A 19,981-nucleotide genomic window follows, 5' to 3' on the forward strand; every position below is an offset into this window, starting at 1 on the left:
ATCTTTTGTGGCATATAAATGTTGTTTGTGAGAGTGAGTGAATTCTTTCTATCTTGAGTTCCTAATTGTTCTTAAATTTTATTGTGTGTGGAACTATTCTTTATTGTTGCGTGAGGGCACTTGATTCATGAAGGAAGGGAAATGTTGTTGACCTCTATGTTAGAGTAAGTGAGCGAGTTGTGAATAATGAATGGTACTTTTGAGTCAAATCTTGAGGTGAAGATGTTACACTATTGTGCTTAATCTATTTTAAATATTCTTGGTATAATGAGTTAGGAGAGTTGCTTAATAAGATCGTGTCTTTATAAAGTGTAGTTTGATTTCTCGAGGACGAGCAATGGTTTAAGTGTGGATGTTGATGGTAGGCTATAATCTCATGTTTTAGTCTCTTATTACATTCCAATTTATTGTACTTTAATTGAGTTTGAGCTTTAAATGCTAGTGTTTTACACTGATTGTGTATTTTATGCTTTGTAGGAGTGTTTCTGAGCTATGTAGATGTTATGGAATGAATTTGAGTGATTTAGAGCTTTGAAGTCTAAGTAAAATCCCAAGGGATTAAGCCGGGATCGTGTTCGGGGGTCGAACACCACGTCTAGATGTCAAAATCGAAGCAAAAAACTCGACTCTGAGAAAAGTGTACAACTGCGGCGCGTGGCGCGCCGCGCCTGTACATTTTCCGGCTGCCTGATGGATTTTAGCTCTCTGAACTTTCCCACAACCACCCTGCATGGCGTGTCTCTGAACTTTACAGAGCTATTATCCCAGTTCGCACAGGAAAAGTTGTTTTCGTTTGGGCCCGACCCTACTTAGTATAAATACATGTAAAAAATGTTATTTTATGGATTTTTGACATATCTTAGACCTAAGTAAGACAAGGAGGAGGTGGAGAAGCAAAAGCTCAAGGATTTTATCATTCAATCCTCACTCAAGAAAAGGGTTTGGGTTGTTTTATGTTTTCCTTTAACTTAACATTGTTATGATGAATTACTCCATATCCATGGAGTAGTTCTCTTTAGGGTTTGATGGATTTGGTGTATTGATACTTATTTGTGGATGATTAACTCTAGTTTTATGTATTGAATCGTTTTGGATGTTTTAGCTATTGCATCTATATTCACTTGTTAATATAATCGAGAGAGGCATAACTTGTGATATTGTTGCATTATATTTTGTTGGTTGAAGTCATTAATTCTTCTTAGTAATCGAAAGAGGCTAGTTAAATTGTTTATTAAACATAGTTAGGAGGATAATCGAGAGAGGTTCTCCTAAAGACCAATCCACTACGAATTCTTGTATATCTTCACGTGCTTTAAACTGGTTCACCTTGTGAGGTTGAGACTGAATCAAGATAGGAGTTTCTACTAATCAGTTGAACTAATAACCAAGTGAATTCAAGAGACTCACTTAAACATTAGAAGTGAATTATCTAGAGTTAAATCCCAAATATTTGTCTTGCACCTATCCTATCAACCCTATCTTCTCTCAATTGATAACTTCCTTTGCTCAGTACTTGCGTTGATTGTCATTAGTCGATAGTTTAGACTCTTAGTTAATTTTAGTTTTAATCACATAAACCTCAATTGTTCATCATCTTGGATAGCAATCTAGCTACAAACTATAATAATACTTCTTAAATCCAATCCTTGTGGATATGATATTATAATTTACTATATTCGACTAGCGAGCATATTGTAGTGTGTGTTTTAAGCTCGTCAATGATATTTAAGTGAATAGGATGAATGCGTCACCCAAGAAAGGATGGAATTATTGAATATTCTCTCTGACAATAATGAGTGATGGACAATCCTTCGAATATCTAAGTATTCTCGGATCTAGTGGAAAAGTGTAGACAAGAATCTTAATGAAAATGTGATGTTTGTATACTAGCAAGGAGATCAGATTCTCTTTCTCAAGTCAAAGTATACCTTTACAAATAGATATCACATGTCCCCTATAACTATGTATCTTTCTATTTATAGGGAACATGTTCCTAGAAACCCTAATAGTACAAATACAGAGAATATCCACTAGAATATTATCCATTAAGTCATATCTTAACAATAGCCATTATAACTCTGTCAAACATGCTCGACTTCGTCCTCAATGATGTCTCCTCGACTTCAGTCTTGCTGACTCATCGACCACGACCTTTGCTGATAATCAAATTACTTCGGCATGGTGCCCCAAGAATGCTTTACTGCTATCATTTCGACTACAGTTAGATTTTGGCTTATACAGTTAGTCCCTCCGCTTATCGAGGTCATTCCTGTTGACCACGTCAATAAGCGGACAATGTAGTTTGTGATACAACTCTATGTAGTTGGTTGGGGAGATAAGGCTACGTGGCCTTTTGAGGTTGCATATTTCGAATTCCTTGAATTACCCGGGAAGTCTGTTTGAGCCATCTGATCCAAGAGAGAATGTGGTGTCATGACATCATGCGTCATAATGACACTATTTCCCGATACATTGCATAGAATCAGGTGTGACCCCTGATTAACTATGTCATTTCGTTTCTCGTGCTAATCATGACCCGCCGTTTCGATCTTAGTGCCTCCCAAACCTTATAAATAGGAGAGGGTTTGTTGATTTTGGAACTTTTCCAAACCTTTTCTCATCTTTAAGCGCTAGATTCCCCTTCATTTTCTTTGCAGAATCCTTTCTACTCTCTGTTTCTGCGATTCACCTTATTCCTCATTCCCTCTTGCTTGTTACTTTCTTTCACTATATTGACTCATTTCTAACGTACCTTCTGAGACCAGCGAGGGGAGTCGCGTTGCCCCCTTGGCAATGGTGTTCCCTTCTCGTGGGGAGAGTGTTTCTACCACCGTTGAGGATGAAGTTTTCCCGTCAGTGGAGGAAATAGTACCACGCAACTCGGATTCCAGTTCTGATTATACCAAAGCCCCTGAGGTCATACCTGGTGATTTTCAATCAGTGATGACGGTAAAGGAATTAGCATATCTCAAGTCCAAATTCGGCCTTGCCGCTTATGTCGAGCTAAATCCGATTGCGGGAGATACAGTACAAGTCCACCGTCTCGGGTACTGTGACCTTTATGCCTATCATTTTCAAGTCGGCAATTCCCTTCCTTTCCTACCGTTGGTCGAGGAGTTGTCATTACTACAGCATTTGCCCAACTCAGCTTGCGCCATACATCTATAAATTTATAAAGATGCTCACCAAATTTGTTGAGCTAGTCGGGGTCGAGTTGACACTTTGACACTTAATACATATGTTCCCCCCTAGATTTTATAGGGGAACGATGTTGAATCTTTGCCACCGAGGGGGCAAGTGCTTGGTGGTGAAGATGGACGACAAGGCCAGCCGTCAATTCTGGTTCAACTTTGTTTTTGTCAGAACCGAGGACATAGTGTCCAATGTCAATGATTTTCCTAAGGCTTGGAATTATGCTCGTAAGTACCTGGTTTCCTTGCTCGTAGGTATCTGATTTTTCTCCTGTGTTTGGCTATGGGTTCTGACCTCTTATCTTCTTCTTATGCAGCCAAGACCTCGCCTCATTCTTTGGTCGCTCATATTTCCGACTGGGTCGATCCGCTCCTCCCTCACGTTGTAGGGATTTGTTAATGGCCAAGTTTCTTCAAGAAGTTTGGGCCCACTCTCCTCTCGACTGGGAAGTTTTTTTACCATCGGTGTCTTAACTCTTTTTTTTTGTTTACCTTTGCTGACTTTTCCTTTCCTTGTTTTTTCTTAGCTTTAGCCAAGGGATCTTCGAGGAGTTCTAGAGCTCCCGCACCCTCGTTCTGGAAGAAAAAAGCTACAACGTCCTCGGTCCCTACCCCTGCTTTGACTGCAGGTGATCCTGCCTTTGTTCCAGTCCCTCCTATTGCTGCGTTCGAATTTGTCCCTCCTTCGGCCGTAAAAGCTTCAGCTGTAGATACCTCGGCTTCTCCCTTATATTCACTCATAGACGAGGACAATGAACCTTTGCCTGGTGATGGAGATTGGATGCCTCATAAGATGAGGGACGTGGATTTCAGGGGAGAGAGGTCGGCGGCCGTCGATGTAGGAGATTGTGGTCTTGTCCTTGGGGAAACAACCATAGTTTATATCGGGGAGAGCCCAGAGGCTAGTCCCGAAGCCACTTATTTTGAGGATATGAATATATGACCTGTGAGGGATACGATCGGAGGTGTGGTGAGCAGTGACAACCCTGTTCTTCAAAGACGCGAAGAGGCCCCGTCTTTCGGGGTTGCGGCAGACATGCCTTCTTCGACTGATAATAGATGGAAGGCTGTTGCTGGGGAGGATGTTGGATCCGATTCCGACATGGATGTAGACGAGCTGAGGATGATCAACGAGGGGCATACTCAACTTGAAGTGAGGTTGGAGGGGGTTCAAGGACTTTTACGATCCCGATAGATCATAATCTTCTTATGAAAAAAGAGAATATTATCCCTTCCCTTGTCCCTCTTTGTTCTGAGATCGAGGGTACGACCCTTAAGACTATAAATAACAATGCCCTATCAAACAATATTGTTGGACATTTACTGTTAGTTGTTTTCCTTTGGTTTTGTTCTTTCGTAGTCTCTAACTTCCTTTGTTCATTTTGTAGACAGTCGTCTTGGAAATTGAGAGTGCTCATAGGTAGCAGAGACGTAAGGATATCTATGTGAAATTGAAGGACAAGTACTTCAGATGCCTTGAGAAGTATCGGTAGGTTAGATGCCGGTTTCGTGAAGGAGACGATGTGCGCCAATTGGGGGAGGACTTGAAGGCAAGAGACGATCAGCTAGTGAGGATGGTGGGGAAGTGCATCATCCTGGAGGGAACATTGAGGAGCAAAGTGGAAGAGCTTGAGCTTAGCAAGGGGGTCGAATTCTAGTGCAATGATCTCCAAGCTCATGTAGTCATGTTGTGAGGCCATCTAGAGGAATGTCAATTTAGGGCAGAAACTCTTAGTGGTGAGGTCGTTGAGAAGCAAGGGGAGCTAGAGAAGGTGGAGTTTGCGCGGTCAGAGACTTTGAGGAAGGTAGAGTCCCTTGAGGTTGTGATCCGGACTCTCCATTCCGAGTGAGAAAATGATAGAACGACGGCCAGACTCAAAGAAGAACAGCTCGATGAAAGGATTGGGGAGTTGGAGAAAGAGACTTTTAGCCTCTATGATTGAGTCGTTGCTCTAGAGGTCGAGAAGGCCCAATCACTGGCACAACCGTCCTCTTCCCGCACTTTAAATTTTCCCAATATTCCTTGGGAGTTATATGAGGAGTGGATTTATGTCGAGGCCCAGTTAGATGTCTTTCGAGATTTGCATGCGGCAAGATCCATTTTAGATGCTGCCCCCGAAGATGTTTGTGTTAAGGCTCGTGAAGCTCGAGTCGCTTGTGGGTATGATCCTGCTACGCCTGAGGCTGGTGAGGATAACGAGGGTGTAGACCGGCTCGAGGAGAATGCCTGGAATGATGCCGAATATCCTAAGGGTGAAGATGCTGACAAGGGTATTGATGGTTAGGGTTGCTACGCCATTGAGGGCCAAGTTGGTAAGGGCACTGATGTTCGTGATGGCAGCGACCATTAGTTTTCTTTTGATCGTTTTGTGTATTTTTGTTGGCATCTTCACGAGCCTCTGTAAACAATTATGAAATATCAAAGTTGTTCCTTTCATCTTTTTCCCTTGTGTTTCTTTTGTACTAGTATGATTTTTGCCTCTATTGTTTGATTGTTTTGCTTTTGTCTTTCTTATTGTTATTGTCTTTTAGCTAGCCATGGACTTAGAGCTGACTATTCGTAGATTGCGTGCATTATTTTTTTCTTCTTCTTTTTTTGTGTTGAGATGTGGCCGAGGATCGATAGGTGTTTGTTCGGGCGAGGTTGAATATAACCTTTCGTTGGATCGTGACCGAGGGTCGTAGGTGTTTGTTTTATCGTAATCGAACATAATCTTTCATTAGATCGACGCCGAGAGCTAATAGGTGTTTGTTTGACCGTAATCGAACATAAACTTTTGTTAGATTGCGGTCGAGGGTCAGTAGGTATTTGTTTGATCATAATCGAACATAACCTTTCATTAAATCACGGTCGAGGGCTGGTAGGTGTTTGTTCGAGCAGGGTCGAACATAACCTTTCATTAAATAGAAGAAAAGGGCCGGTAGGTGTTTGTTCGAGCGGTGTCGAACATAACCTTTCATTAAATCATGGCCAAGGGCCAGTAGGGGTTTCTTCGAGCGGGGTCGAACATAACCTTAACATGAAAAAGGTGTGCTAATAAGCGTAAGTTTCTTATTGCTTTGACATTGTTGCTTTTGTTACATACTTGGAGAAAATTATAGATTTTGCCTATTGGTTGGCGTTCCAGTCCTAGTCTATCTAGTCCCTTCGTTGGTTGATCTGGAGAGTATTGAGAGGTCGAGCAATAAAATAGTAACCACGATCCTACCTTCACGTACTTACACTCGAAGTGTTCCCTTTGCCACCTCGTTAAAAACCTATTTGAGAAAACCCGAATGGACAAAACTCGAGGGAAAATAGAGTACGACTTGGGGGACGATTTTTCTCTCAGAAGTTGAAGTATTTGAGGTGGCTGATGTTCCAGTTGTTTGGTAGTAGCTTTCCTTCCATTGTCTCTAGTTGGAATGAACCCTTGTTCGCTTTGGCTATGATTTTGTATAGACCATCCCAATTTGTTCCCAGATTGCCTTCTCGGGGATCTTTGCTCGCTTGAGGTTTGGCTTTCAGTACATAGTCCCCGACTTTAAGCGGCCGGACCTTTGCTTTCTTGTTATAATAGTGTTCTGCTTGTTGTTTCTGGGCGACCATTCTTATGTAGGCCATATCTCTTCGTTTGTCAATTTTGTCGAGTTCCTTCCTTCTACTCTCATCGTTACTCGTTCCGCTTTTATGGGAGTACCTTAGGCTGGGTTTTTCAACCTCGACCAGTATTACTTCCTCGGTCCCATAGACCAAAGTGCAGGGCGTCTCTCCTATGCTCGTTTCGGAGTTGTTCGATAGGCCCATAATATTTCTGGTAGAATTTCTGGTCGCAGTCTGTTGGCGTCTTCGAGCTTTTTCTTCATGATGTTTAGTATGAACTTATTGGAGAATTCTGCTTGCCCATTACCTGCTGGATGGTATGGGGTTGAAAATATCCTCTATATTCCATTTCTCGAAGAATTCGATGTTTTTGTTTCTTGTGAACTGGGGTCCGTTGTCACAACTAATTTTCTTGAGTAGGCCGAATCGGCAGATGATGTTTCTCCATATAAAGGTGATTACCTCATGTTCCCGTATCTGGACGAATGCTCCTGCTTCTACCCATTTAAATAAATAGTCAGTTAAAACCAAAATGAATCGTACATTACATCTCCCTGCTGGGAGGGGGCCCACGGTATCCATTCCCTATTTGATGAACGGCTAAGGGGAGGTGACCGAGTGGAGTTGTTCGCCTTCTTGGTGAATCATTGGGGCGTACTTTTGGAACTGTTCGCATTTCATCACGAACTATGCGACATCCTTTTTCATGGTATGCCAGTAATATCCTGCCCGTATGAGGCATCTAATAAGTGCTCGATTTTCGGAGTGAGCTCCGCAATGGCCTTCATGGACTTCTTCGAGGACGCGCTGGATTTGGTTCAGGCCCAAGCACTTCGCCAGAGGGCCGCTGCAAGTCCTCTTGTATAGGTCGCTATGAAGGAGCCTGTGTCTGGCCGCTTGCATTCTTAATTTCTTGGCCTTTGTTTGTCGCCCGGGAGTGCGTCGTTCTGCAAATATGCAATAATACTATTGCGCCAGTCCCAAGTTAAGTTTATGGTTCTTACCTCGATTTGGTCAAGTGATGAGTTGAGGAGATAGACTACGCTTTTATATCTGGTTGTGATGCTTTTGGTAGCTGCGACTAATTTGGCGAGGCCATCTGCTTCGGCATTTTGCGCTCGTGGGATCTGATCAAGCTGGCACTCGTCGAACTCAGGCAATAGCTTGTATTTTTTGGTCTGGTATTTTTGCAACCTTTGTTCCTTGATTTTGAAAGTCCTTGTGACTTGGTTGACTACGAGATGGGAATCACAACGGAGTTTCAACTGTTTCGCCCCATACTTGAGTTTTAGCCTTAATCCTGCAATTACGGCCTCATAATTGGCCTCATTGTTAGTCATATTAGAGCACCTTACGGACTGGCAAACTACTTCACCTATTGGGACCTCGAGTACGAATCCCAGTCTAGACCCTGATGAGTTGGATGCACTATCGGTGCATAGGACCCAAAGGTCTTGTGTTTGGAGGGAAGCTTGGACGACTTCCCTTTCGACTTCGGGCATTATTTTGGCACTGAAGTCGGCGAGCACATGTAAATTTATCATCGTTCCCAGCTGGTACGTAATATCGTGCTCACTTAGTCAATGGCCCATTTGTCCAGCTTCCCTGACAACTTGGGTTTATGCAAAATGCTTCTCAGGGAAAAGGTTGTGACGACTGAGATAGGGTGGCATTGGAAATATGGTCTAAGCTTTCGTAAAGCTACGACCAATGCCAGGGCCAATTTTTTGAGGTGTTGGTACCTCATGTCGGCGTCGACGAGTGTTTTGCTAATGTAATAGATGAGATATTGCATACTTTTGTTTTTGCGGATCAAGACTGCACTTATTTCTACCTCATAGACGGCTAGATAGACGAGGAGTTGCTCCCTAGGTTTGGATTTTGAAAGCAAGGGCGGTGATGATAGGTATACCTTTAGTTCTTGAAAAGCCTGGACGCACTCGGAAGTCCATTCGAGGTCGTTGTCCTTCTTGAGTACGCTAAATAATTTATGATATCTATCTGACGACCGTGAGATGAACCTTGATAGGGCGATGATAGGACCAGTCAACCTTTGGACATGATTTTTGGTGGTTAAGAGTTCTGGTATCCACTCGATAGCTTTGATTTGGTCTGGGTTGACCTATATCCCTTGCTGCAACACCAAGAAAACTAAGAACTTTCCCGAGGCTACACCAAACACGCATTTCTCCGGGTTAGCTTTATTCTGTATTGTTTGAGTATGTCGAAAGTTTCTTTCAAATGATCGATGTGATCCTCTGCCCTTTCGGACTTGACTAATATATCGTCTATGTATACCTCCATCGTCTTATCGAGCTGGTCTTTGAACATCTTTGTCACCAATCTCTAATAAGTAGCCCCCGCATTCTTCAGTCCAACCAGCATGACCCTATAGCAATACGTTCCTTGGTGGGTGATGAACGTGGTCTTGTATTGATCTTCTTCCTCCATAAGAAGTTGAATATAGCCTGAGTAATCATCCAAGAAACTCAATAGTTCATGCCCGGTTGTTGCGTCAATTAGTCGATATGGGTTAATGATAACGAATCCTTCGGACATGCTTTGTTCAAGTTTGTGAAATCCACGCACATCTGCCATTTCTCATTTTTGTTTTTGACCATCACTACATTAGCAATTCACTTGGGGTACTTCGACTAACTGATGGAGCCATTCTCTAATAGTTTTCTACCTACTCGTAGACTACATCGTTGATGGCGGAGTTGAATTTATGCTTGACTTGCCTTACTGGGGGTGGAATGGGTCGACATTTAATTTATGTGTGGAAAATTCCTTTGGGATGCCCGGCATATCTGCATGGTTGAAAGCAAGTAAATATGCATTAGCTATTAAAGAATTGACTAAATTTACCTGGTTCCCTGAGTTTGCAGTTGATATAGGCCTTCTTGCTATGGTTGTTAGGGCCCATTTGAATGGGGTCGAGGTCTTCTACGATCGAACTTGCAGCCTCGACCATGTCGGGATCTTTGATGACATCCCCGGTCTCTTCTTGCTTCGACCTCGACCCTATTGATTGTTCTGCCTCTTTTTCTTTGTCTTTTTTTTTTGCTGGGTGGTCGTGCTATACAAGGCAATGTGGTAGCATTCCCGGGACGTGCGTTGTTCCCCGCGTATGCTGAATATCCCCCATAGTGTTGGGAATTTAATTACTTGGTACTGGAGGGGATGGCTCTCATGGGGTGTATCCACGGTTGTCCTACTATGGCATTGTACGAAGTGGCCTGGTCCATGATGTAGAATGTCATCTCCAGAGTCACGCCACCGGCCAAGATGGGGAGTGTAATTTCCCCAGATGTCCGCTCAACTGCATTATTAAAATCGATTAGTGTGATGCAGTGTGACACTATCTTATCCTCGAGACTCATTAGGGTAAGGACTCGGGGATGGATAATGCATGCACTGCTTCCATTGTCCACCATGATGCATTTGACATCGGTATCTAAAATGCGTAAAGTAATAACGAGGGCATCATTATGAGGGAAAGTCAAATCGTCAGCATCCGACTCGTCGAAGATGGTACTCTCTTCGAGTCTGTCGTACTGTTCGGGGGTGATAGACCGCTTGAACTTGTGAGTGGTGATGAACTTCACGTTGTTGATAGAGGTATTGTCGCCATCACCGATGATTATGTTGATGGTACGAGCTGGCGATGGCGGCTTTGGCGGGCCTTGATGTTCACGTCCTCTCGAAAAGTTAGTCCTCTGCTTATCGCTTAACAGCTCTTTGAGTTGCCCTTGACGTAATATATTTACGACTTCTTGTCTGAGGGCGATGTAATTTTCTATTTTGCGCGCGTGTTCCTGGTGGAACTCACAAAGGGCATCAGATTTTCTGGTGTTCGGGTCTGATCTCATCATCGGCGGCCACTTCACTTTTGTTCCGAGTTTCTCAAGAGCATAGACTATTTCTATAGGCGACACCAAAAAATTATGAGCAGCTAATAAAGGAGGCATACTTCTTTCATTCAGATGGGTCCCCGTCCTTGGCTTGGACAGGCCTACTTCATAGCGGAGGGAGGGTGAGGCGGCCCCCCTGACATATAGTTGGTGTCATTCCCTGTTAGGTCACGGAATCGGATGATCTCTTCTTGTATTGTCTCTTCATTCTTTTCTGGATTCGGCTTGTACCAAGGTTAGCCGGTGAGTTGGTCTGTTGAGGTCATCCTCGTCTGCTTAGTCATCGGCGCAATAAGCATTGTAGATTTCGTCCCAAGTGGTTGGAGGATACTTCATCAATCGGCTCAACAGTTTTCTAGTTGCTCTTGAACCCTCTCTACTTTGCCCGTTTTGAAAAGTTGTGACTGCCATCCCTTCAGATACGTTTGACAAAGTCATCCTTACTTTGTTGAACCGGGCGAAGAAGTCCCTTAGTCCCTCTCCCAAGGACTGCTTAATAGCAAATATGTCGTTTACTCTCGCCTCGGCCTTCTTGGCTCAGACATTAGCGGTTACGAACCTATCATCCATTTCTTCAAAAGTTTCTATAGAGTGGGCTGGTAGCTTCGAATACCATGTTAATTCCCCTCCCGTGAGGGTTTTGCCAAACTTCTTCATCAAAATGGAGGACACTTGTTCCTTGGCGTAGTCGTTGCCTTTCACGGCGGTGACGTAGTGATTTAAGTGATCTTCAGGATCGGTCATTCCGTCGTATATCCTGAGGTAGACAAGCATTTTGAAGGTCTTTGGTATGGCATGTGGGGCTGCATCATCGTTGTACGGCTGCTCTATGAACCTATCGGCATCCCTTTTTGGCAGCAGCTTAGGAGCGCCTAGTATCTTGTCAACTCCTTCTTGGTTCTCTTTCATCTGGTCTCGGAGTGCCTTGTTTTCATTCTCCATTTCTTCCATCCTCTTTAGAATGGCATCGAGGGCGTTGTCACCTGCACTATCAATAACATTATGAGTTATACCTGTCGTTGGAGGGAGGGGTCGGTTGCACTACTCGTCTATTTGTTGTATCGTGCAAGCCCTTGCGGTTACTGAAGTCATGTTTGGAGCGGGTTTGTTGAGGACGCTTGCTAGCATGTCGGTCAACCATGCCTCGAGGAGTTTTTTCACAGCTGGGGGCGTCCCTTCTTCTGTAGACGTGGATGCCCCTTTTCCGCTAGGTTTTGTCATGCTGCAGTGTGGGGGAGGTGACCTCTCTCGCCTAGGGGACACGTAGGGCGTCGTGTCCTCACCTACTGTTTCACAGCTTTCGTTGATGACATTCATAATATTGGTTGGGAGGTCACTTGCTTGTCCTTTATCCTTGGTTACCTGCCATGTAGGGTTTTGTAAATACAAAGAAAGGAGATCTTGGGGTTTTTTGACGTTAGTGACTTACGTTAATTGTAGATATAGAGGAAACTAAAAATATAACTAAGAAATCCCTACAGACGGCGCCAAATTTTTTGACCAAAAAATATAGATCTTGGTTCAAATAATTAAATTTATACAAATGCGGGTTAATCTTAGCTAACAATAATATCCCTAAGATGGATTTCTCGAAAGTGCAACAAATATTATGTAGGTGTATTTAAATAACAGCGGCAGTGAGCAATAAATATCCGAGAAATCAAAGGAAATAATATAGCATTCAATATCAATGAATAGCAATAAATGAAATTTAAGTGAATAGGATGAATGAGTCACCCAAGAAAGGATGGAATCAGTGAATGTTCTCTCTGACAATGATGAGTGATGGACAATCCTTCGAATATCTGAGTTATTCTCGGATCTAGTGAAAAAGTGTAGACAAGAATCTTAATGAAAAGGTAATGTTTGTATACTAGCAAGGAGATCAGATTCTGTTTCTCAAGTCAAAGTGTATTTTTACAAATGGATATCGCATGTCCTCTATAACTATGTCTTTTTCTATCTATAGGGAATATGTTCCTAGAAACCCTAATAGTACAAATGCGTACAATATCCACTAGAATATTCTCCATTAAGTCCTATCTTAACACTAGCCGTTATAACTCTGTTAAACATGCTCGACTTCGTCCTCGATGACGTCTCCTTGACTTCAGTCTTGCTGACTCGTCGATCATGGTCTTTGCTGATAATCAGATTACTTCGGCGTGGTGTCCCAAGAATGCTTTACTGATATCATTTTGACTAAAGATGGATTTTGGCTCATACAAACTCAATTCTTAAGGGGTAATAAGACGAACGACAAAATAGAATATAGATAGATAGATAAATTTATATGACGATATGATTTTTTTAAGGTATTAAAAGTGGAATTTGAACAAAAACAATTCAATGGCTTCTTGAATCTCTGAAATGACAACTATTTCGGACCAATCTTTTTTTTCTTTTTGGATAGCGTGGCAAATAAAAAGGACTAGAGGGAATAACACTTTCCAAAAATAGCTTTTTCTCATTTGCTGAATTACACACGAACTCAAGATTCTCCTCGTGAATTTGAATCATTTGCTGAACTTAAAAGAAATACTCCCTCCAGTCCACAATAGTTGATTTTTTATCTTTTTTGTTGTACAAAATATCTGATTTTTTCAAATTTTAAGAATGAATTAATTACTTTTTTCCTACATTGTCCTTTGAGTAAATAGTGTTGGAGTATGTGTTAGGAGTGTATATGTGAATAGATAGTAAAGGTTAATATGGTTAATTTCATTACTAATTAATATTAAAAGGTAAATTTCTTAATCTATATGAAAACAGCCAAAAAAATCACTTATTATGAACCGGAGAAGTACCTTGGGGAAGTAAATTAACAAGTATTCTGAAATTCCCACACTTTTAGTCATGATTTCATGATCGTCAGCTGTGCTTGTGGCATACTTCAGCTTGGCGACTCTTACACGCTAAAAATATGTGTAATTGTACCAAACCAGTTTTGACGAGTAAGCCAAGTGATAAACAAATTGTTGAATCCTTTAAAGTTTGCTTTCTTTTACTTTTAATTTCAAGAAGAAGTGTTGATTCAAACATATGCATATTAATATCTTACATGCTTCTGCTTCTGCCAAACTACAAGAAGAGGTCAATAGTCTCTCTTGTTTCTTCCTTTTTATGTCATACTTTCAAGAATTCCACTTGTTTAAAATAATGTGAAGATTTTTTTTTTCAGTTTTGCAGTATTTAAGAAGACGTCGAAAAAACAAGATCAATGACTGCTCCCGGAGTACAGCTGCACCTTCCCGATGATCACCATGTAATCAATCATTCATCACTATATCATTTAGCACGAAAAATGTGATTTTTTTCTATGACTATATGGGGCAGTGCTTGCTGTTATTGCTTCTTTTTTATCTTTCCCTGAGCCAAGAGTCTAACGAAAACAAGCTCTCTAACCTCACAAGGTAGGGATAAGGTCTACGTTCATTCTACCATCCACAATCCCACCTTATGAAATTACACTGGGTTTGTTATTCTTGTTGTTGTTGTTGACTATATGTGGCAGTGGAAGCGTAGTATTTACAAGAAAAAAGCATTTTCATTTTTGAAAAGAAGGTTAACTTCACTAGTTTTCAAGTATAGGATCAAAGCCATTATGTGCGTTTTTTCCTTAATCAATACTTGGAGTGCAGCTTAAAAATATTGAAGATTCTTGTTGTTTTAATGAAGTATAGTTAAAGCTTACTAATAGGAAGTTAAAATTCTTCAACAGGTGGTGATGGATAATGGTATTCTCCAAGTGACATTGTTAGTACCAGATGGCATTGTAACCGGAATCAAATACAATGGCGTTGACAATTTGCTTGAGATTCTAAATGATGATGAAACAAACAGAGGGTAAATCCATCTGCCATTTCTTTAGTCAAATGCTCCTGATTTCTTTCTCTTTAAGAAAAACATATATAAGTTCTCTTTTTCATCATGAAAATGGATTAACAAAGTTTCTATTGAAAAAGGAATTGAATGTAACACTTGGTAAATGTTTCGTCTAGATACTGGGATGTTGTCTGGAGTTCAGCTGGGACTAAAGGAACTACAGGAATATTTGAAAGGTAATATATACCCTACCCCAAGCCACTGACCTTAGGGTTCTCAAAAAGTACTTTAAACAAAAACTGTTCGTAAAACCAAAATTGTTTTGAGCAATAAGATTGTTTCACCAATACACTGTAGGCTCATATGCACAACCTATAAGGTCATATTGGAAAGAGATGATCAAATAGAGCTTTCCTTCTCAAGGGCATGGGATGTGTCACTTCAGGACAAGCTTATTCCCCTGAAAATAGACAAAAGGTTTTGTTTTGCTTTTTCCTTCCCTTTGTTAAATATTTATGGGCAAAGGTCCAAATATGCCCTTGTACTATATGAAATTGAGCACATTTGCCCTTTCTTAATACTTTAGCTCAAATATGCTCTTACCGTTACATAGTTGGTCCATATATGCCCTTAGAGTTACGCTTATATATGCCCTTTTCGAAACGGAATTCACTCAAACTAATTAGTTCTTTCGTTAATTGTATTAAAGTGTATTACAAACACTATTTTCTTTTTATTAGTATTTGTTTTTCTTCACCTTTCTCTTTTCTTTCTTCTTTTTTCTTTTCTTTTTTTTCCTTTTTCTTTCTCCCTTATCCGTTTCCTCCATTACCGATGTCTTCTCCATTTTCGTCACCAATTTCACTTGACAAAACTCATGAATTTCAATTACTAAGAAAATTCTCCCATAAGATAATCAAGTTCCAATTTCACTAGCCCTCTAAATAAACGAAATTAAATTGTTCCAAAAATTATGGTTTAAACTTTAAAATAATAAAAGCATCTCAACCTTTGACAATATTCAAAAGACCAAAATATTTAAATTGTTTCTAGAAAGATAATTTAATGATTAAAAGCCTATAGTTCAAGTTGTAGTGTTATAAATTTGAGTTGTTAGTATTTTTTCATCTTTTTTCAGCTGGACATTTTCTATTTTTTTATTAACTATGTAAATTAGGGGTGTACATGGAACGGGTTGGTTCGGTTTTTATCAAAACCAAACCAAACCAATTATATCAGTTTGGATTGTTCGATTTTGTTGGATTTTTTGGGTTTCTTGTTACATAAATATTATTTCAATCTTACTTTGTTAAATTTTTTAGAACTAAATATATGTTCAGTAAAAATTAAAAAATTGACAAACATATGATCTATAAAATTATTCTTATGGGAGAATTTTCTTAGTAATTGGAATTCATGAGTTTTGTCAAGTGAAATTGGTGACGAAAATGGAGAAGACATCAGTAATGGAGGAAATCGGATAAGGGAGAAAGAAAAAGGAAAAATAAAAGAGAAGAAAAGAAAAAAGAAGAAAGAAAAGAGAAAGGTAAAGAAAAAAAAGTACTAATAAAAGGAAATAGTGATTGTAATACACTTTAATACAATTAACGAAATAGCTAATTAGTTTGGGCGGATTCCGTTTGGAAAAGGGCATATATGGGCCAATTGTGTAACTCTAAGGGCATATATGGACCAACTATGTGACGGTAAGGGCATATTTGAGCTAAAGTATTAACGAAGGGCAAATGTGCTCAATTTCGTATAGTACAAGGGACTATACTTGATGATTAACCAGAAGTATGATGTTCAGGTTTATAATGCTTAAAGGTTCCTCGGGTTTCTATTCTTATGCAATTTATGAACATTTAGAGGGATGGCCTGGTTTCAACCTTGATGAGACTAGGATCGCATTCAAGCTCAGAAAAGACAAGTAATACTCACTTTATCTTCATCCAATCTGTTAGTTTTTTCTTACTGGCATATCTTTTTAAGTTCTCATATTTACATAATGAAACGTATAATATTTGTGATTAAATGTTTGTATATATCAAAGACACGATGTCATCTCTTATGTATGAAGGATGTTTTATTGTCTAATTAATCTTGAACATCGACCAGGTTTCATTACATGGCAATGGCAGATAACAGGCAGAGATACATGCCCTTACCTGATGACAGGTTACCAGATAGAGGACAACCACTTGCTTATCCTGAAGCAGTCCTGCTTGTCAATCCCGTGGAGCCTGAGTTCAAAGGCGAGGTACCTACTTTCTTCTACCATTTGCTGATGTATAATATAATTAAGTACTCCCCATTAAATGTGTGTTCTTTCTAACAGCTTAGGGTTTTATATATGATAGTTACACACATCTCTCCATCTCTATTTATCCATTTACATAATGTGTCAGTAATGTTACTTCTGTTAACTGGCTGCTGAAGAGGCAATACTGTTCGATTTATCAAATTCTTCTTGTGGTTCATTATTAGGGTCTTAGTGAGTACTTTTTTGGGTAATTCTTGATTGATTAATGCTACCAGGTCGATGACAAGTATCAATACTCATGTGAGGACAAAGATCTCAAAGTTCATGGATGGATTTGTATGGATCCACCACTGGGGTTCTGGATAATTATTCCTAGTGACGAATTTCGATCTGGGGGACCCCTTAAACAAAACCTCACTTCTCATGTTGGTCCAACTGCTCTTTCTGTGAGTAATCACTCCTCTTCAATTGTTTCTTTGGACCTGAGACACTAAATAAGCAAACATAACCAAGCATTTCAATTTGGACCAGACTCTAGTCACAAAACACAGCTTGGTTTTCTCTTCTTTTCACGATTGTCTCCTATGATGTATTCTGCAGGTGTTTCTCAGTGCCCACTATGCAGGAGAGGATTTGGTTCCAAAGTTTGGAGACGGGGAGCCATGGAAGAAAGTCTTTGGACCAGTTTTTATATATCTTAATTATGTCAATGAAGGGGAGGATCCCCTTACTCTCTGGGAGGATGCCAAAGAACAGGTATAATTAAGGAAAGAGTTTAAGTTCTTTGCGCTGATAATGTTAGAAATATCAAGTCATATAGAAGGCAATTACACGTAACTCTATTTAACAAGCACTCATTGGTAACTCATAATAAATGGTAAATATAACAGGCTAAATTACATAATTGTGTAAAAATTTCTCACTAGCCTGCCTAAAGCATTGAATGCAAAAAATAGATGCTGATAGAAGTTGAAAGCTGGCCTTACAGTTTTCCAGCAAGTGAGGATTTTCCATCATCATCTCAACGTGGTAATATTAGTGGAAGATTGTTAGTCCAAGACAGGTATTACTTGCTTATTTTTTACTATTACCACTTTTTTCTTTTTTCTTTTGGAGGTAGGTGGTGGACTTGGAAGAACAATTATTCTACGGTCATTGGCTCTACTTATATTATTTTTTCAAGCTTAGGTACTTCAAAGATTATAAGATATCTGCTTCTGGTGCATACGTTGGCTTGGCTCCACCAGGAGAAGCCGGTTCATGGCAAAGAGAATGCAAGGTGATTCAAGGGAACATAAAAGCTCAATCACTCGAAAACTACTTATGTTTTTTCATTTTAAGAATTTGAATACTTGTTGATGTTGATCAGGATTATCAATTCTGGACAAAAGCAGATGAGGAAGGCTATTATGTAATCAGTGATATACGAGCAGGCGACTATAACTTGTATGCATTTGTCCCTGGATTCATTGGAGATTACAAAAGTGACATTAAAGTCACAATTACCTCGGGTACTAAATTCTCTATTTGGCTAATACACCATTATTTTCAAGCTTTTCAAGATCGTTACGAGCTAAAAATAACATGTTATAAATCAGGTTGCAGCATTGAGATAGATGATCTTGTCTTTGAACCCCCAAGAAATGGACCTACACTTTGGGAAATTGGCATTCCTGATCGTTCTGCTCGAGAGTTTTATATTCCTGATCCTGATCCAAAATATATCAACAAACTCTTTGTTAATCATCCTGATAAGTTAAGCTTTCTCCTTCTTCATCGATAGTTTAATTTTTATCTTTTTATTTTGCTGCTCATTATCATCATCTTCCTCAGGTTTAGACAGTACGGGCTATGGGAGAGATACACTGGCTTGTATCCAAATGGTGATATAGTTTTTACAGTTGGAGAGAGTGACTATAAAAAAGATTGGTTCTTTGCTCAAGTCACTAGGTAAAGAAAGTACTAAATCAGTACTATATTTGCATCTGGATTTATTTGTAGACTTTAGGGAAGATCTTATAATTGATATCTTCATTAAATTTGAATGTGAGTTTTCTTCCTTTTTTCGGACTTTTGGGTATGTTAGGAAAAGGGATGAAAAGACATATATAGGAACAACATGGCAAATAAAGTTCAAACTTGACAGTGTTAAACAAAAGGAAATCTATACACTAAGAGTGGCACTTGCATCTGCAGCTCAAGCTGAATTACAGGTATAGCACAGTTTTTCCATCATTTTTAGATATTTTCGAGTCAACGATAAAGGAAATCATAAAATGTAACTTGCAGGTTCGCGTTAATGATTCAAGCACGAATACTCCTCTATTCTCAAGTGGAGTGATAGGGAAGGATAACGCGATAGCAAGGCATGGAATTCATGGTCTCCATTGGCTGTTCAATGTGAATTTGCAGGGTAATATACTTGTTGAAGGGGAAAATACCATATATTTGACCCAAGCAAATTCAACTAGTCCTTTTCAAGGGATCATGTATGATTATATCCGTTTAGAAGGACCTCCTTACCATGACTAAGGCAAATTGTTCGAGAAATCTTTGTATATTTTTTTTTTTGTACAACTCTTTTGATAGAGTTTAAGTTATATACAAACAAATTCTCTATGCATGCATTGTCGTCTCAAATGCTGGCAAATAGTATTTTATTGCACTTTGAATGGAATAAACCATAGTCTATCCTTCTCTTTTTTAAAATTTTGTGACACAGTTCTGATAGAATTTAATGTTCCACCAAACTATATAGAGAACCAGATTCTCTATTAGTTTTCATAGAACACACGTACACTGCAGTAGGTAAATGACACAAAAAATTCCCCCTTTTTGATGATGACAAACTTATAATTGAAGTTTTCCCTAAGAGTCAGAATTGAAGTTTCCTGTATTCCCCCTGAATCTGTTCCCTAGTGCCAGAATGGTAGTTTCCTGTATTCCCCCTGAATCTGTTCCCCAGCTTGTTCCCCCTCAATTATTTTTCGCCCTTTTGGCATCATAAAAAGATCAGTAGCAAGCAAGAAGCAAAAAGAAGTCTAGCTTGATTAACTCATGCCACATGTGTGCGCACAATCATGACTAAAAATAGAGCAAAAGAGCAAGACATACACAGTAAAAGGATGAAACTTACATTAATTTTTGGAAATTAAGCAGGGAGCAATTCCATTGTTACCAAAACATCCACAAAATAAAAACAACA

At 39.8% G+C, this 19,981-nt stretch overlaps 2 protein-coding genes across 7 annotated transcripts; one reads left to right on the forward strand and one right to left on the reverse strand.

Moving 5' to 3' along the window:
* Positions 1 to 9,938: 9,938 nt before the first annotated feature.
* LOC138910314 (uncharacterized) lies at positions 9,939 to 10,745 on the reverse strand. Its single transcript, XM_070201544.1, has one exon. It carries the CDS (start codon positions 10,743 to 10,745, stop codon positions 9,939 to 9,941), a length of 807 nt encoding a protein of 268 aa, XP_070057645.1.
* A 3,128-nt stretch (positions 10,746 to 13,873) lies between these two features.
* Positions 13,874 to 19,399, forward strand: LOC104093599 (uncharacterized). 6 transcript variants are annotated; one of them, XM_070200139.1, is made up of 15 exons: positions 13,874 to 13,953; positions 14,410 to 14,534; positions 14,690 to 14,749; positions 14,871 to 14,990; positions 16,324 to 16,443; positions 16,632 to 16,773; positions 17,052 to 17,222; positions 17,377 to 17,532; positions 17,733 to 17,839; positions 17,965 to 18,055; positions 18,146 to 18,287; positions 18,375 to 18,531; positions 18,610 to 18,726; positions 18,863 to 18,989; positions 19,066 to 19,399. In XM_070200139.1, the coding sequence occupies exons 1-15, from the start codon at positions 13,909 to 13,911 to the stop codon at positions 19,306 to 19,308; spliced, it is 1,923 nt and encodes a 640-aa protein (XP_070056240.1). In that variant the 5' UTR covers positions 13,874 to 13,908; the 3' UTR covers positions 19,309 to 19,399. The 6 variants fall into 6 exon arrangements, with proteins under 6 accessions (XP_070056240.1, XP_070056239.1, XP_070056243.1 ...); XM_070200140.1 differs by lacking the exon at positions 13,874 to 13,953 and adding an exon at positions 13,972 to 14,101; XM_070200138.1 differs by having other exon boundaries at positions 18,146 to 18,531.
* Positions 19,400 to 19,981: the final 582 nt, after the last annotated feature.

The sequence above is a fragment of the Nicotiana tomentosiformis genome, chromosome 4 (assembly GCF_000390325.3).
Source record: "Nicotiana tomentosiformis chromosome 4, ASM39032v3, whole genome shotgun sequence".
Taxonomy (NCBI): domain Eukaryota; kingdom Viridiplantae; phylum Streptophyta; class Magnoliopsida; order Solanales; family Solanaceae; genus Nicotiana; species Nicotiana tomentosiformis.

What these genes read in the sequence shown, in the direction of transcription:
- LOC138910314 (XM_070201544.1), bottom strand. Translation starts at nt 10,745, where the DNA reads ATGCCTCCTTTATTAGCTGCTCATAATTTTTTGGTGTCGCCTATAGAA.
- LOC104093599 (XM_070200138.1), top strand. Translation starts at nt 13,909, where the DNA reads ATGACTGCTCCCGGAGTACAGCTGCACCTTCCCGATGATCACCAT. An exon ending in TTCAAGCTCAGAAAAGACAA is followed by an intron (nt 16,444 to 16,631) that starts GTAATACTCACT and finishes AACATCGACCAG; the next exon opens with GTTTCATTACATGGCAATGG. An exon ending in CATGGCAAAGAGAATGCAAG is followed by an intron (nt 18,056 to 18,145) that starts GTGATTCAAGGG and finishes GATGTTGATCAG; the next exon opens with GATTATCAATTCTGGACAAA.